Source organism: Vanessa cardui, chromosome 30 (genome assembly GCF_905220365.1).
Source record: "Vanessa cardui chromosome 30, ilVanCard2.1, whole genome shotgun sequence".
NCBI lineage: Eukaryota > Metazoa > Arthropoda > Insecta > Lepidoptera > Nymphalidae > Vanessa > Vanessa cardui.
Genome location: NC_061152.1, coordinates 4,364,555 through 4,382,409, shown reverse-complemented (window position 1 = coordinate 4,382,409; position 17,855 = coordinate 4,364,555). Strand labels below are relative to the sequence as shown.

Sequence of the window (17,855 nt, the reverse complement as noted above, 5' to 3'; positions counted from 1 at the left end):
GGTTTGAAGAGTGAGTGAGCCAGTGTAACTACAGCCACAAGGGACATAACATCTTAGTTCCCAAGGTTGGTGGCACATTGACAATGTAAGGAATAGTTAATATTTCTTACAGCGTCATTGTCTATGGGTGATGGTGACCACTTACCATCAGGTGGCCCATATGCTTATCTGCCAACCTATAACATAAAAAAACTGAAGTATTAATCAAGATCTCTTAATACTACACAATATGGCAATTAACTAATCGCATATTATCAGTAAAGGTTTGTTTTCAATTGCAATTTCAAATTCAATTTGTAATTGCTTCTTGGATCAGAATAGACTATTATATATATTCTGTTTCACATTTAAGATTATACACCATAATATATATTTAAATTTGACTATCATTTAATAAAATCATTTATCATTTAATAAAATTAGTTGAAACTGTCTTTTATTTACAGAATTATAAAACTTATAACTATATCAACAATCAAATTAATATCTCAACACCCAAGTTAAAAAATCTATCATTTTATTAATAACTACTTTGTAGCTGTTGTTAATTGTCAAATTATAATTCCATTTTCATAGCCTTGAAGCCACATAATCCGGCTGAAAAAAAGTTAAAAATTTATTATTCAATGTGGCAGCACTCAAGTTTTGAATGTAGACTTCAAATTTATGTAATTTTGTTATTAAATAATGATTGACGCTTGTTGCTGAGTTAGTTTGGATGATAATATAACAAGAACATTTATGAGATTAAGAATTTGAAGCTAGAACTTTTGGATAAATGTTATTAGCCACTAGACAGTTTAAACAAACTTACCGAAACAAACCAATATGAATTCTCCTTGAAAATCATTCGTCCGATCAACCCCATTTTGGATTGAGGAGCTATGGTGTGGAGGTGCAAATGTCTGACACTTCTGAACGGTGGCCAGTGGTAACCAAACCTTGCATCGTCTAACGACAAATTGTTTTTTTCCAACATTTCCTTAGCTATGGACAGCATCTTTTCAACTAGAAATATAAAATAATGTTTTCTGTTACTCAAACAAAAGTATGTTTTTGAATATGGAATGATTAATTATAAAGAAATTTTGATATAAGATGAAAAAAAAATATCTTTAAAAATCTAAATGGCAATAATTCAAATCAATAAGGCCTAGGCAAACACTACAGAATTTTGTGTTGTGTGTTAAAAAAAAAATTGAAATGGTTAGTGAATTATACTATTATGCCAAATATTTAAAAAAAAATGTCTTGGTGCAAAACTGACAAGATATAAAAATGTTATTGAAAAATTCAGTGTGATTAAAACAACAACCAAAAAATTGTTTTAAGTAATTACTTAAAAATTTAAAATATTAAATATTAATTTTTTTTTTGCATTTTTTAAGTAATTACTTGAAACATTTTATTTCTGAAACTTTACAGTAAATCGCGTAAATGTATTTTGTGTCTAAAAACTTACCGAGTCCTTTATCAACTGGTTGCAAGGCCTTCGCATCTTCTATATGACGTTTTGGCACGGTTAATATATGATAATCGCTAGCTGGTTTTATGTCCCGGAAAACACAAACATCGTCATCTTCGTACAGTAATTCCGTATTCTCTAATTTATTAACTATATTGCAAAAAACGCAAGAAGATTTCTCAACTGATGCACTTTGAGAATTCATAGTATTTGTAACGTAAAATTTGGGATGCAGTACTGTCAATCGTTTAGAAAATGACGTTTCCTGTTTGACAATTCGTGATATCGCTGAAGTTAAAGTTGGTAAACATACAGCCATGTCATATTGTTTTTAAGAACAAAGGTCGTTTATGATAATTAAAAATTACTTATTATTTTTACATCAAAATACGATGAAAAATACACCTGATTTCGGGCAAAATTCGAAAATTGGGTAAAGTATTGTACTTGCACTATTTATTTCCCAAAACGAAAATTTATAACATACTTTTAAAGTTTTAAGCAAGAAGCGTCTCGCACACCAGACTGTTGCCTGTCACCTACTTATTTAAATTGACATAACTAAAAAATAGAATATTAATGGCCGCGATATGACTTGTTTAATACTTTATCGAATACAAGCAACAGTACGTGTAATCGATTTATTTTATTTAGTGTTTTAATAAACATATTTTATATATAATTATTACTATTTTACATATAGATTCCATGATTAGTTATTAGATATTTTTACATAAATATCTAGTAAGTAATCATTAAATCTTGAGAGATATTAAAAACTTTCAGATTACCACAACAATCCATTAAGGTGGTAATCTGTGGTCCTTGTTACGATTTGCGTATAATAAGTAAATATTATTAATCGTATAATAAGTAGATAAATATTATTAATCTAATTTATCTAATAACAGTCAAAATAGTTTAATCATTTATTCCTAGGACTGGATTTTCTTTTTTTTTTATGTTATAGGTGGCAAACGAACGGGAGGTTCATCTGAGCCACCAGGCAAGCGCCACTGAATATTCATGTGCTTAATTTGTGTTTATAAGTCATCTCATGCTCGGCGGTGAGGGAAATCATCACGATCAAACTTGCATGTGTCAAATTTCATCAAAATTCTGTATGTACATTCCATCAACCCGCATTGGGGCAACGTGTCGAAAAATCTACCAAGACTTCCACTCAAAGGGGCCTCCCTTTGAGTGGAAGTTTTACGACCAATCCGCTGAACCGAATTTGATAAAATTTGGTGTCCTAGAAAGGACAAGGCTACTTTTTGCCTGCCACCTGATAAGCAATAGCCTAAAACGTGGGCAAAGCTGTGGGCGACTGTACAGTGATTATTATGTCGTTATTTGAAACTAAAATTTTGAGTGTTTCTCTACCATGTTTTGTACGTAATATACATATAAAACTTCCTCTTGAATCGATCTTTAAAAAAAAATACCGGTACCTATGCGTAAACTACGCGATGCTAGATTTCCCATATGGTTTAAACAAAATTTAATTATATTAATTGCTGAAAAGGAGATAATTTGCAAACGATTTAATAAATACGGAAATCCAAGAGACAATTTAGAATTTAAGATACTTCGCAGACGTTGTCATAAACTTTTAAACAGATCCTACGTTAAATATAAAAACCAAACTCCAGCCAATATCTCAAAGAATCCTAAAGCGTTTTGGAATTTCTTTAAAAACAAAAGAAACGATGAATCTTCTTTACCTGCGTCAATGGCTTTAGACAACATTACGGTTAATTCAGGTGTTAAAATTGCTAATTTATTTGCTACCCACTTTCCTCAGTTTTTACAAACAATAGCCATAATACAATTAGAAATTTTAATCTAAACATCCCACACATTGGTAATTTCAAATCATTGTTTTCATGAAAATGCGGTTTTAAAGCAATTAAAATCTTTAGATATACAGAAAGGTTCCGCTCAGATAACATTCCTCCTATTTTCATTAAGCGATGTGCTTCGGCAATCGCTTTTCCATTAACGTTAATTTTTAATCAGTCTATAAATGAGGGTATTTTTCCTGACAAATGGAAAAAAGCACGAATTGTTCCCGTTTACAAAAAGGCGATCGGATGGTTATAAAAAACTATCGACCCATATCAATTCTTCCTTGTTTTTCGAAGTTATTTGAAAAATGTGTATATCCCATAATATCTAACCATGTTGGCCGTTTTCTTACAAGTGTCCAGCAGGGTTTCAGGAAAGGTCTCTCTGTCGAAACCAATTTATCAGTATTTATTTCAGATCTGTCACGTGCTATTGATATGGGACAAGAAATCGATGCAATTTATACTGATTTTAGCAGTGCATTCGATAATGTCGACCATGTCTTATTGCTAAACAAACTAAAGCACTATGGAATACAGGGATCTTTATTAAAATGGTTTAAATCTTATCTAGACATGCGATCCCAATGTGTTGCTGTCAATGGTTTTTAATCAAATACGTACTACGCAAAATCTGGGGTACCACAAGGATCACACCTCGGGCCACTATTGTTTCTTGTGTTCATAAATGACATCACTAATGAAATATTGCATTGTAAAAGTTTATTATTTGCTGACGATTTAAAAATTTATAGAACTATTAATGACAACAAAATAGGATATCTACCAGGTGTAATGAAAATAATATGACTCTTAATGTTAACAAATGCTTCATGAAATAGTATATTTTAGGAAGAAAAAACCACTTGTTTTTAGTTATCTATTTGTAATAAAATATTACAAGAGGTTACTGAAATAAGGGATTTAGGAGTCATTATTGATAAAAATTTAACTTTCACATCTCATATCACCGAAATAGTTACGGAAGCAGCTCGTACTCTCGGGTTCATTAGGCGCAATACAAGGTTTCTCTCAAGCTACAAAAATTATATTATATAATGCATTAGTACGCAGCCATCTCGAATTTGCTTGTGTTATTTGGAATCCCACTTTTAATATCCACTCTCAACGAATTGAAAGTATACAGCGTGTTTTCACGAGAAGTCTCGCTTTTTCAGCCAGTGGCATCTCCCATAGGCAGCCATATAATCAGCGATTAACATGGTGTAAGATGATATCTCTGAGGGACAGACAGACAGTCCTCGAATTGTGTTTCTTATATAAAATTCTACATAACAGTGTTAAATGTACCAACTTAGTCGAGCGTATATCCTTTTCGGTTCCTAGTAAATATCTAAGAAACAAAATTCGTAATATATTTCATATTACTAAAACAAGAACACACATCGGAAATCAAGCACCTATCGCAAGGTTATGCATAAGTTACAACACCATTAATAAAAATATACCTGGCACTGACATGTTTAGTGATTCCTTGAATGCTTTTAAAAGAAAACTTTTGTATCATTTTATTTAAATAGTTTTACCTTGTTAAACTTCTATATAGGTATTTTCAATTAGACTTTAATTTTTCTAATTCTATATTCGATAAATTTAATATATATGTATAATTGTTCCGTGTCGAGTTGTTTGTGAAAGTCATATACGCTAGTTATTGATGTATTTATATATTAAGAACATTATTGTCTACTTCTGAAATAATGTGAGTTAAATATATGTATATATTGTTAGCGTGCTTAAGTAAATAAATAAAAAAAAAAAATAAAACACATCAAAATCCGTTGAGCGATTTAAAGGATCTAAGCATACAAAGGGACAGACAGCGGTAAGCGACTTTGTTTTATACTCTGTAATGATAATGATGATGGTGATAATGAAGATCAACTTTGTATGTGCTCCCATAAATCAATAAGATAAATAGTAAACGCTATTAAATAAACTCAATTTGATATAAAAAAAAAAAAACGTGTATTTCTACATGATACACATTCATACAACTATTGAAATAGCCAGAGCAAAGGCACCTGCTTGGCAAGAAGGGTTATTTGTCTAGTTTCTTGTCGTCTGGTTTTGTGATAACTGGTATCTTATCGTCCGGATTCTTGATGTCTTGATTCTTGACGTCAGGATTCTTGACGTCTGGATTCTTTACGTCAGGATTGTTTACGTCTGGATTCTTTACGTCTTGTTTCGTGTTGCAAGGTATCTTATCGTCCGGATTCTTGATGTCTGGATTCTTGACGTCCGGATTCTTGACGTCTGGATTTTTAACGTCTGGTACCTTATCGTCCGGATTCTTGATGTCTGTATTCTTTATATCCGGATTCTTGACGTCTGGATTTTTAACGTCTGGATTCTTTACGTCCGGATTCTTGATGTCTGGATTCTTGACGTTCGGATTCTTATCGTCCGGATTCTTGATGTCTGGATTCTTAACGTCCGGATTCTTGATGTCTGGATTTTTAACGTCTGGATTCTTGACGTCTGGATTCTTGACGTTTGGATTCTTGACGTCCGGATTCTTTATGTCTGGATTCTTGATGTCTGGTACCTTATCGCCCGGATTCTTGATATCTGGATTCTTTATATCCGGATTCTTGACGTCCGGATTCTTGACGTCTGGATTCTTAACGCCTGGATTCTTGATGTCTGGATTCTTGACGTCCGGATTCTTTACGTCTGGATTCTTGATGTCTGGTACCTTATCGTCCGGATTCTTGATGTCTGGATTCTTTATATCTGGATTCTTGACGTCTGGTTTCGTGATAACTGGCACCTTATCGTCCGGATTCTTGACGTCTGGTTTCGTGATGGCTGGGACCTTATCGTCCGGATTCTTGATGTCTAGATTCTTGACGTCCGGATTCTTTACCTCCGGATTCTTGACATCTGGATTCTTGATGTCTGGATTTTTGACGTCCGGATTCTTGATGTCTGGATTTTTAACGTCTGGATTCTTAACATCTGGATTCTTGATGTCTGGATTCTTGACATCTGGATTGTTGACGTCTGGATTCTTTACGTCCGGATTCTTTATGTCCGGATTCTTGACGTCTGGATTCTTTATATCCGGATTTTTGACGTCTGGATTCTTTATATTTGGATTCTTGACGTCCGGATTCTTGACGTCCGGATTCTTGACGTCCGGATTCTTTACGTCTGGATTCTTGATGTCTGGTACCTTATCGTCCGGATTCTTGATGTCTGGATTCTTTATATCCGGATTCTTGACATCTGGATTCTTGATGTCTGGATTCTTGACGTCCGGATTCTTGACGTCTGGATTTTTAACGTCTGGTACCTTATCGTCCGGATTCTTGATGTCTGTATTCTTTATATCCGGATTCTTGACGTCTGGATTTTTAACGTCTGGATTCTTTACGTCCGGATTCTTGATGTCTGGATTCTTGACGTTCGGATTCTTATCGTCCGGATTCTTGATGTCTGGATTCTTAACGTCCGGATTCTTGATGTCTGGATTTTTAACGTCTGGATTCTTGACGTCTGGATTCTTGACGTTTGGATTCTTGACGTCCGGATTCTTTATGTCTGGATTCTTGATGTCTGGTACCTTATCGCCCGGATTCTTGATGTCTGGATTCTTTATATCCGGATTCTTGACGTCCGGATTCTTGACGTCTGGATTCTTAACGCCTGGATTCTTGATGTCTGGATTCTTGACGTCCGGATTCTTTACGTCTGGATTCTTGATGTCTGGTACCTTATCGTCCGGATTCTTGATGTCTGGATTCTTTATATCTGGATTCTTGACGTCTGGTTTCGTGATAACTGGCACCTTATCGTCCGGATTCTTGACGTCTGGTTTCGTGATGGCTGGGACCTTATCGTCCGGATTCTTGATGTCTAGATTCTTGACGTCCGGATTCTTTACCTCCGGATTCTTGACATCTGGATTCTTGATGTCTGGATTTTTGACGTCCGGATTCTTGATGTCTGGATTTTTAACGTCTGGATTCTTAACATCTGGATTCTTGATGTCTGGATTCTTGACATCTGGATTGTTGACGTCTGGATTCTTTACGTCCGGATTCTTTATGTCCGGATTCTTGACGTCTGGATTCTTTATATCCGAATTTTTGACGTCTGGATTCTTTATATCTGGATTCTTGACGTCCGGATTCTTGACGTCCGGATTCTTGACGTCCGGATTCTTTACGTCTGGATTCTTGATGTCTGGTACCTTATCGTCCGGATTCTTGATGTCTGGATTCTTTATATCCGGATTCTTGACATCTGGATTCTTGATGTCTGGATTCTTGACGTCCGGATTCTTTATGTCTGGATTCTTGATGTCTGGTACCTTATAGTCCGGATTCTTGATGTCTGGATTCTTTATATCCGGATTCTTGACGTCCGGATTCTTTACGTCTGGATTCTTGATGTCTGGTACCTTATCGCCCGGATTCTTGATGTCTGGATTCTTGACGTCCGGATTCTTTACCTCCGGATTCTTGACATCTGGATTCTTGATGTCTGGATTTTTGACGTCCGGATTCTTGACGTCTGGATTTTTAACTTCTGGATTCTTGACATGTGGATTCTTGACGTCCGGATTCTTGACGTCTGGTTTCGTGATGGCTGGGACCTTATCGTCCGGATTCTTGATGTCTGGATTCTTGACGTCCGGATTCTTTACCTCCGGATTCTTGACATCTGGATTCTTGATGTCTGGATTTTTGACGTCCGGATTCTTGACGTCTGGATTTTTAACGTCTGGATTCTTGACATGTGGATTCTTGACGTCCGGATTCTTGACGTCTGGATTCTTTATATCTGGATTCTTGACGTCCGGATTCTTTACGTCTGGATTCTTGATGTCTGGTACCTTATCGTCCGGATTCTTGATGTCTGGATTCTTTATATCCGGATTCTTGACGTCTGGATTCTTAACGCCTGGATTCTTGACATCTGGATTCTTGATGTCTGGATTCTTGACGTCCGGATTCTTGACGTCTGGATTCTTTATATCTGGATTCTTGACGTCCGGATTCTTTACGTCTGGATTCTTGATGTCTGGTACCTTATCGTCCGGATTCTTGATGTCTGGATTCTTTATATCCGGATTCTTGACGTCTGGATTCTTAACGCCTGGATTCTTGACATCTGGATTCTTGATGTCTGGATTCTTGACGTCCGGATTCTTGACGTCTGGATTCTTTATATCCGGATTCTTGACGGCTGGATTCTTTATATCCGGATTCTTGACGTCTGGACTCTTAACGCCTGGATTCTTGACATCTGGATTCTTGATGTCTGGATTCTTGACGTCCGGATTCTTGACGTCTGGATTCTTTATATCCGGATTCTTGACGGCTGGATTCTTTACGTCTGGATTCTTGATGTCTGGTACCTTATCGTCCGGATTCTTGATGTCTGGATTCTTTATATCCGGATTCTTGACGTCTGGATTCTTAACGCCTGGATTCTTGACATCTGGATTCTTGATGTCTGGATTCTTGACGTCCGGATTCTTGACGTCTGGATTCTTTATATCTGGATTCTTGACGTCCGGATTCTTTACGTCTGGATTCTTGATGTCTGGTACCTTATCGTCCGGATTCTTGATGTCTGGATTCTTTATATCCGGATTCTTGACGTCTGGATTCTTAACGCCTGGATTCTTGACATCTGGATTCTTGATGTCTGGATTCTTGACGTCCGGATTCTTGACGTCTGGATTCTTTATATCCGGATTCTTGACGGCTGGATTCTTTATATCCGGATTCTTGACGTCTGGATTCTTAACGCCTGGATTCTTGACATCTGGATTCTTGATGTCTGGATTCTTGACGTCCGGATTCTTGACGTCTGGATTCTTTATATCCGGATTCTTGACGGCTGGATTCTTGACGTCTGGTTTCGTGATAACTGGCACCTTATCGTCCGGATTCTTGACGTCTGGATTCTTGACGTCTGGATTCTTGACGTCCGGATTCTTGACGTCTGGATTCTTAACGCCTGGATTCTTGACATCTGGATTCTTAATGTCCGGATTCTTGACGTCTGGATTCTTGACGTCTGGTTTCGTGATGGCTGGGACCTTATCGTCCGGATTCTTGATGTCTGGATTTTTGACGTCCGGATTCTTGACGTCCGGATTCTTGACGTCCGGATTCTTTACGTCTGGATTCTTGATGTCTGGATTCTTGACGTCCGGATTCTTGACGTCCGGATTCTTGACGTCCGGATTCTTTACGTCTGGATTCTTGATGTCTGGATTCTTGACGTCCGGATTCTTTATGTCCGGATTCTTGACGTCTGGATTCTTTATATCTGGATTCTTGACGTCCGGATTCTTGACGTCCGGATTCTTGACGTCCGGATTCTTTACGTCTGGATTCTTGATGTCTGGTACCTTATCGTCCGGATTCTTGACGTCTGGTTTCGTGATGACTGGTACCTTATCGTCTGGATTCTTGACGTCCGGATTCTTGATGTCTGGATTCTTGATGTCTGGATTCTTGATGTCTGGATTCTTGACGTCCGGATTCTTTACGTCTGGATTCTTGATGTCTGGTACCTTATCGTCCGGATTCTTGATGTCTGGATTCTTTATATCCGGATTCTTGACGTCTGGATTCTTAACGCCTGGATTCTTGACATCTGGATTCTTGATGTCTGGATTCTTGACGTCCGGATTCTTTACGTCTGGATTCTTGATGTCTGGTACCTTATCGTCCGGATTCTTGACGTCTGGTTTCGTGATGACTGGTACCTTATCGTCCGGATTCTTGACGTCCGGATTCTTGATGTCTGGATTTTTGATGTCTGGATTCTTTATATCCGGATTCTTTACGTCTGGATTCTTGATGTCTGGTACCTTATCGTCCGGATTCTTGATGTCTGGATTCTTTATATCTAGATTCTTGACGTCTGGATTCTTAACGCCTGGATTCTTGACATCTGGATTCTTGATGTCTGGATTCTTGACGTCCGGATTCTTTATGTCCGGATTCTTGACGTCTGGATTCTTTATATCTGGATTCTTGACGTCCGGATTCTTTACGTCTGGTTTCTTGATGTCTGGTACCTTATCGTCCGGATTCTTGACGTCTGGATTCTTTATATCTGGATTCTTGACGTCCGGATTCTTGATGTCTGGTACCTTATCGTCCGGATTCTTGATGTCTGGATTCTTTATATCCGGATTCTTGACGTCCGGATTCTTGACGTCTGGATTCTTGACGTCTGGATTCTTGACGTCTGGATTCTTTACGTCCGGATTCTTGACGTCTGGTTTCGTGTTGACTGGTATCTCGTCGTCTGGATTCGTCTCACATGGTTTATTTTCTTCCGGGTTTATGTCCTTGATTGCAAAACCTTTTCGTAATTTACCCACAGTCGGCGCTGTAAGAGATTAATAAGAATTTATTTAGTTAGTACAAGCGACCCGCTACGGCTTTACACACTCGTGCGTACGTGTAATACTAAATATACAACAGAATTTGTTTATTTAAGACCTCACATTATATATATAAGCTTTATTTATCTCCCTTACAATTTTGATAGACATATATTGATTGGTAATTTGTATAATTGCTTGCTTAATCTAAGGTTAATATTATTAAGTGTAAGGGCCACTTTTTGCGGTAAAAGCCTCCTCCAAACTGTTCCAGGTGTTTCTATCTTTTGCTAGTCTAGTCCATAGATTTCCAGCTATTCCTACTATATCGTCGCTCCATCTCTGAGGTGGTCTTCCTTTCCTCCTTTTTTTATCAATAGGATACCAATTTGTTACTGTTTTTGACCACCTGTCGTCTGACGTTCTTTGAATGTGACCTGCCCATTTCCATTTCAGCGCTAACACCCGTTTTACCGCGTCTTTAGCTTTTGTTTTTTCTCTAATAAGCGAACTCTTCAATCTATCTTTTAGTTTAATGTTCATATAGCTGCGTTCTATTCCTCTTTGGCAACTTCTTATCTTATTTAAGAGAGATTTTCTGAGTGCCCAGGTCTGACAGGCGTAAGTGAGGACTGGTGTTAGACATATATCCATAGCTTTCGTTTTCAATTTAGTTGGTATAGGTCCTTTGAAGATTTCTTTCATACTCCAGTATTTATTCCATGTACTCTTAACTCTGCGGTCGATTTCTTTCTCTGTACAGGAGTTAATTGAAATTAGATGTCCGAGGTAGATGTATTCTGTGACATAATCTATATTTATTGATTGTGTAGATATAGGAATTTGTTCGTAGTTGGTCATTATTTTTGTCTTGTCCCAGTTGATTTGAAGACCGACGATATCGCTATGTTGACTAAGGGAATCTATCATATATTTCAGCTTGTGTGGGTCTTCTGACAGCAATACTATGTCGTCTGCAAATCTAAGGTGTGAGAGACATTTTCCGTTGATGTTTATTCCCAATTCACTCCAATTCAAATTTCTGAAGATGGATTCCAGAACTGCGATGAATAGTTTTGGAGAGAGCGGATCCCCTTGCTTTACTCCTTTCTGTACTTGAAAAATTGGTCCTCTTTTTTCTAAGCGTACTCTTGCTGTACTTTTCATATAGATTGATTTGATAATTTCTATGTAGTCGTAGTCCACACCTTGTTGCCTTAAAGCTTGCCAGATAGACTCATGTGAAATTGAATCGAACGCTTTACAGTAGTCAATAAAGGCAATATATAAAGGAAGGTTATATTCTCTAAAACGTTCTATTATTACCTTTATTGTATGGATATGGTCAACTGTAGAGAAGTTCTTCATAAATCCCGCTTGTTCTACAGGTTGGTTCTCATCAATTTTTGTTGCAATACGCTTTAGGAGGGCTGATGCGAATACTTTATATAGGCAAGATATAAGGCTAATAGGTCTGTAATTTGATATTAATTTGGGGTCTCCTTTTTTGTATATAAGTGTAATTTCTGAGTATGTCCATGTTTCTGGTATTTTTTTTTGTTGAAAGAATTTTGTTGAAGAGCTTAGTAAGGGGTTTCACCAGTTTGTCTTTCGCGACTTTAATAATTTCATTTGTCACACCGTCTGGACCTGGCTTTAATTTATTTATCGCAAGCTCTACTTCACTTTCTAAAAAGGGTGGGGGTGGCTCTTGAGTTGGCTCTATATTTTTAAGTGTCAGTTCTTTGCTTTGATTATTTTTACAGGTGTAGAGATTTTTGTAGAATTATATTATATATTATAATATTTTTGTAGTAGTGGTTTTTGAACTATCCTCCAGTTGTGTTATTACATATTTGGTTGTTTCTAATTTTTTATAAGCCTTTTTTATTCCTCCGGTTTTTTCGATGAATTTGCTAATTGTATCTAGCCTTTTCTTTCTGATATTTTGTTAGATCTTTTTATGTATTATTCTGTATAATTTACTTAATGGTTGCTTTTCTTTCCTAGTTTTATTTTCTTTGTTTTTTAATAAATGTTTTTTATATTTCAGAGTTTCTATTTCTTCTGTTATGATTCCTTTATTTTTTTCTCTAGTTGTATTTTTATAGCTAAAGTCTTTGAGTAAATATGTCTCTATTTTCTTAGTGATTTCATGTACGTTATCGGTTTCACATTTCATCAAGGGTTGTAGGTCTTCAATTGTATTTTCATATATTTTGTTAAGTATTTTGCCTCGATAGTAAGCTCGTGATTTTTTATTGCCCTCTATATTTAAAGTAACTCTGAGCATTCTATGGTCACTGGGATGTAATATTTTGCTTAAGACATTTACATTTTGTACATATTTTGTCACATTTGTAGCTATAAAATCAATTTCATTTTTAGCTTTTTCCAGGTCCATCGTAGCTTTTCTGGGTTTTTAAATAGCGTGTTCGAAATTTTTAAATTATATTGAAAGCAAAATTTTATGAACCTCTCCCCTCTATCGTTTCTTTTCCCGTAGCCATAATTGCCCATTATGAGTTCTTCATTTTCTTTGGGCCATCCTATTTTAGCATTCATGTCACCTAAGAATATTATGTTTTTTGTGCGTTTATTCATGGCTTTATCAACATCATCGTAGAATTTATCTATTTCATCCATATTAGCTTTTTTGGTAGGGGCATATGTCTGTATTATATAAAATTCTTTTCTATTTATCTCTACTTGTAAAGCAACAACTCTTTCAGATATTGCGATGAAATCATATACCACTGTATTGTCTTGCTTTTTTACTAAGAAACCAACTCCTCTTTCTCCTCTCCTTTCGCCGTAGTAGTATAATAAGTATCTTCCCCTATCTTCAATTTTATAGCCTTCTCTTCTGACTTCAGATAGGCCAATTATGTCCCAATTGATCTTCGATATCGCGCATTCCAATTCAACTATCCTTGCTTCATTAGCTAAAGATCGTACATTAAATATAGAAATGTAATATAATTTTTTCATGTTTGGAGGGTGGTCGTCTACAACCCCCGCGGTGACGAGCCGTTCTGGGGGAGGATGTATTTTGTTCGTTTTTAGTATATTAATTTTGTTTTTTATTTTCGAGGGTGCAGTATTTTTACCTCACATTAGAAACTTCTAAATTAAGAGTTTATCTTTACTATATTGTCCATGTTTTATATACAAAAACCTTCCTCTCGAATAATCTATAAAAAAAACCGCATCAAAATCTGTTGCGGAGTTCTAAAGAATTGAGCATACATATATAGGGACAGAGAAAGCGACTTTGTTTTATACTATGTAGTGATAATGTAACGAATTTCCTTATTATTAAATTACTAGCTTGTGTCTGAGATTGCGTGGCTTTAAGCCCACTTAAGTAGGGGTATTATTGGGTAAATGTATCTTTGAATCTGCGTGTAGTTCTCAAATTTATTTGATTGCCATACCATCGATGAAAATCAATACATGAACAATCCAACGCTTTAAATTTATAACTAGTGCCCGCGACGTTGTACGCGTTTCAATTGACCAAAAAATATATGACTGTGGCTTAGTACTGGGTACAACCCACTCATCGGATATTCTACCGCCAAACAACAACAACAGCCTGTAAATTCCCACCGCTGGGCTAAAGGCCTCCTCTCCCTTTGAGGAGAAGGTTTGGAACATATTCCACCTCGCTGTTCCAATGCAGGTTGGTGGAATACACATGTGGCAGAATTTCTATTAAATTTGTCACATGCAGGTTTCCTCACGATGTTTTCCTTCACCGATGAGCACGAGATTAATTATAAAGACAAATTAAGCACATGAATCAGCGGTGCTTGCCTGGGTTTGAACCCGTTAAGATGCACGCGTTCTAACCACTGGGCCATCTCGACTCTCCAGACAAACAACAATAATTTGTATTGTTCTCTTCCTGTTGTGTAACTACAGGCACAAGGGACATGACATCTTAGTTCCCAAGGTTGGTGGCGCATTGGCGATGGAAGCAATGGGTAATAGTATTTATAGCGCCATTGTCTATGGGCGGTAGTGACCACTTACCATCAAGTGCCCTTTATGCTCGTCCACTAAATAATAGCATAAAATGATTAAAAAATATAGTATACTAATTGCCGCCCGCAGCTTCAAAAAAGTAGCCTATGTCCTTTCTCAGAGCTCTAGTTTGCTTCACACCAAATTTTATCAAATTCCTTTCGTTGGTTTGGTAGTGAAATAGCGACAGACAAACAGAGTTAGTTTCACATTTATAATATTAGTATACATTAAATATAAATCGAATACTAATAAAAATTTCATTATAGATCTATATGTGTCAGCTATGTTATATATCTCAGCACCAAAGTCTATGGGCGATGGAGGTCACCTTATTGAAATAAAAAATATAACCTTTTTTACTATCCGGATATATGACTCCGGCAGAGATGAGCCGAGATGGCCCAGTGGTTAGAACTCGTGAATCTTAAACGATGATTTCTGGTTCAAACCCAGGTAAGCACCACTATATATACGTGCTTAATTTGTGTGTATAATTTATCATGTGCTCGGCGGAGGGAAACATCGTGAGAAAACGTGCATGTGTCTAATTTCGTCGCAATTCTGTCACATGTGCATTCCACCAACCGGCATTGGAACAGCGTGGTGGAGTGTGTTCCAAACCCTCTGCTTAATGAGAGAGGAATCCTTAGCCCAGCTGTGGGAAATTTACAGGCTGTTACTTTACTATTACGGTATATGACGACCGCCGTGGTCGAGTGGTATGTACGTTAGTGTTTACATCGGTTTTCATGGGTACGACACCCCGAGGTTCCGGGTTCGATTCCCGGCCGAGTCGATGTAGATTATCATTATTTTTCTATGTTGTCTTAGTGTGTTTCCGCTACCGTCGTTACGTCTGATTATCCATAACACAAGTGCGTTAGCTACTTACATTGGGATCAGAGTTATGTATGTGATGTTGTCTCATATTTATTTATGACTCCACACCTGATGGTAAGTGGAAGTGGCGTCCAAACGCGTACACGACCAGTATAAGAATGAGCTGCACTAGTCACCATGTCAGCCAGCAAAACACCCCTCGTCGAAGGCACCCATACACCCAGGAACCCAGGTTACGACAGAGAATATATATGCTGGTAACTCTGATTGAATACTCACTTGGATGTGCTGTAGCTAATGTCAGGAGAATACCCTGAAACGTGAAACAATTGTATTAAATCATCTATTCTCTCTGATTGATCATTACACTTAACTGCATAGTATAAAACAAAGTCGCTTTATCTGTCCCTATATCCCTATTTATGCTTAGATCTTTAAAACTACGCAACGGATTTTGATGCGGTTTTTTTTAATAGATTTGAGAAAATTTCGTATATTTATCTCTTGTTGATAGGGCTTTGTGCAAGCCCGTCTAAATAGGTACCAACCACTCATCAGTTATTCTACCGCCAAATAACAGTACTCAGTTGTGTTCCGGTTTGAAGGGTGAGTGAGCTGTAACTACAGGCACAAGGGACATAACATCTTGGTTCCCAAGATTGGTGGCGCATTGACGATGTAAGGAATAGTTAATATTTCTTACAGCGTCATTGTCTATGGGTGATGGTGTCTACTTACCATCAGGTGGCCCATATGCTCCTCCACCATCCTATACCTATATATAATACATGGACAATTCAGTAAAGAAACACTGATAATTTTAGAAATTTCTACTGTGATGTCATATTATTGCACCTGTGTGAAGCCGGGGCGGGTTGCTAGTCTATACATATAATAAAATCGGAGTGTGTGTTTGATATAAAAATAGCACTTTTTTACTCAATGCATATGTATGTACACGACACGTATACCAAAATAACACTTTTTACAATTTTTGTCTTTATGTCTGTTCCGGATAATCTGGACGGCTGGATCGATTTTGACGGTACTTTCACTGGCAGATAACTGATATAATAGGGAGTAACTTAGGCCACAATTTCTTTTATAATTCAAACGCGTACAAGGTCCCACACACTGGTAATTACATATAATTCAATTCTTACAATGTATTCAATTCTTAAAATACACATATTTCGAACTGATAACCTCCTTTTCAGTAGTCGGTTAAAATATATATATACTTACAAGTATCACAAGCAGCGTTGATAGATTCATCTCGTTGATTTCGTTGTGATAACGATTTTGATAATGATATAAATGCAACTGCAAAACTTTATATATGAAAGTACTGTACCGTCTCTAAATAATATATACATATATGACGTTTTACTTTTGGAAATCCGCAAATTGTAAAAGAAAACCCTTGTAGGTTTAACATATTCCAGTTGAAAAAGGACTTCTCCAGCGTCTAATAAAGTTTTTTTTTTTAATTAATTAATTAATTAATATTAATATACAAAAACATCACATACATTACTGTGAACCCAATGTAAGTAGCTAAAGCACTTGTGTTATGGAAAATCAGAAGTAACAACCACAAACACCCAGACTCAAGACAACACAGAAAACTAATGATAATCTACATCGATTTTGCTGGGAATCGAACACGGGACTTCAGAGTGGCATACCCATGAAAACCGGTGTGCACACTCGACCACGGCGGTTGTCAAATTAAGTGATATAATTTTAATGACTGTGGTATTCATAACGACATTTTTTTACAATTTGCCATCGGAACTTTGGTTTTTACCTCCAAAGTTAGTTTTCCATAGTAATTTTGTATTGTGATGTATAAGTTATATAATAAAGATGACTAGCAACTTCGCCCGGCTTCGCACATCTGTAATGCTGACTACTAAATATACTACAGAATGTCTTACAACGTTCACAGCTTTCAGTCATTAGACAATACAAACCGCTATGTCCCTGCGTTTTAAATCTGTAATATCTTCGAAAATATTTAATAAAATTACACGCTGTAAAGGACCATATTGATCTAAATTGGTGGTAGGGCTTTGTGCAAGCCCGCCTGGGTAGGTACCACCCACTCATCAGATATTCTACTGCTAAACAACAGTACGCAGTTTTGTTCCGGTTTGAAGGGTGAGTGAGCCAGTTTAACTACAGGCACAACGGAAATAACATCTTAGTTCCCTATGTTGGTGGCGAATTGACGATGATAGGAATAGTTAATAATTTCTAACAGCGTCGTTGTCTATGGGTG

The 17,855-nt window shown here is 36.8% G+C and overlaps 2 protein-coding genes across 3 annotated transcripts; both read right to left on the bottom strand.

Annotated features, from left to right (window-relative positions):
- Positions 1 to 410: 410 nt before the first annotated feature.
- On the bottom strand, positions 411 to 2,013 carry LOC124542171 (adenosine 5'-monophosphoramidase HINT3-like). Its single transcript, XM_047120106.1, has 3 exons — positions 1,463 to 2,013; positions 815 to 1,008; positions 411 to 597 (listed from the first exon to the last, which is right to left on the bottom strand). Exons 1-3 carry the CDS (start codon positions 1,782 to 1,784, stop codon positions 571 to 573), a joined length of 543 nt encoding a protein of 180 aa, XP_046976062.1. The 5' UTR covers positions 1,785 to 2,013; the 3' UTR covers positions 411 to 570.
- Positions 2,014 to 5,266: 3,253 nt separating this feature from the next.
- Positions 5,267 to 16,888, bottom strand: LOC124542258 (periaxin-like). Of its 2 annotated transcripts, XM_047120215.1 has the most exons (12): positions 16,817 to 16,888; positions 15,851 to 15,884; positions 10,274 to 10,704; positions 10,073 to 10,198; positions 9,899 to 10,027; positions 8,609 to 9,133; positions 7,679 to 8,398; positions 7,394 to 7,603; positions 6,929 to 7,108; positions 6,499 to 6,853; positions 5,984 to 6,138; positions 5,267 to 5,893 (listed from the first exon to the last, which is right to left on the bottom strand). In XM_047120215.1, exons 1-12 carry the CDS (start codon positions 16,844 to 16,846, stop codon positions 5,378 to 5,380), a joined length of 3,411 nt encoding a protein of 1,136 aa, XP_046976171.1. In that variant the 5' UTR covers positions 16,847 to 16,888; the 3' UTR covers positions 5,267 to 5,377. The 2 variants fall into 2 exon arrangements, with proteins under 2 accessions (XP_046976171.1, XP_046976172.1); XM_047120216.1 differs by lacking the exon at positions 5,984 to 6,138 and having other exon boundaries at positions 5,267 to 5,563; positions 6,584 to 6,853.
- Positions 16,889 to 17,855: the final 967 nt, after the last annotated feature.

What these genes read in the sequence shown, in the direction of transcription:
- LOC124542171 (XM_047120106.1), bottom strand. Translation starts at nt 1,784, where the DNA reads ATGGCTGTATGTTTACCAACTTTAACTTCAGCGATATCACGAATTGTC. An exon ending in ACCAGTTGATAAAGGACTCG is followed by an intron (nt 1,009 to 1,462) that starts GTAAGTTTTTAG and finishes TTATATTTCTAG; the next exon opens with TTGAAAAGATGCTGTCCATA. An exon ending in ATTCATATTGGTTTGTTTCG is followed by an intron (nt 598 to 814) that starts GTAAGTTTGTTT and finishes ACTTTTTTTCAG; the next exon opens with CCGGATTATGTGGCTTCAAG.
- LOC124542258 (XM_047120215.1), bottom strand. Translation starts at nt 16,846, where the DNA reads ATGAATCTATCAACGCTGCTTGTGATACTT. An exon ending in ATTAGCTACAGCACATCCAA is followed by an intron (nt 10,705 to 15,850) that starts GTGAGTATTCAA and finishes AATCTCTTACAG; the next exon opens with CGCCGACTGTGGGTAAATTA. An exon ending in GGTACCAGACATCAAGAATC is followed by an intron (nt 6,139 to 6,498) that starts CAGACGTAAAGA and finishes CCATCACGAAAC; the next exon opens with CAGACGTCAAGAATCCGGAC.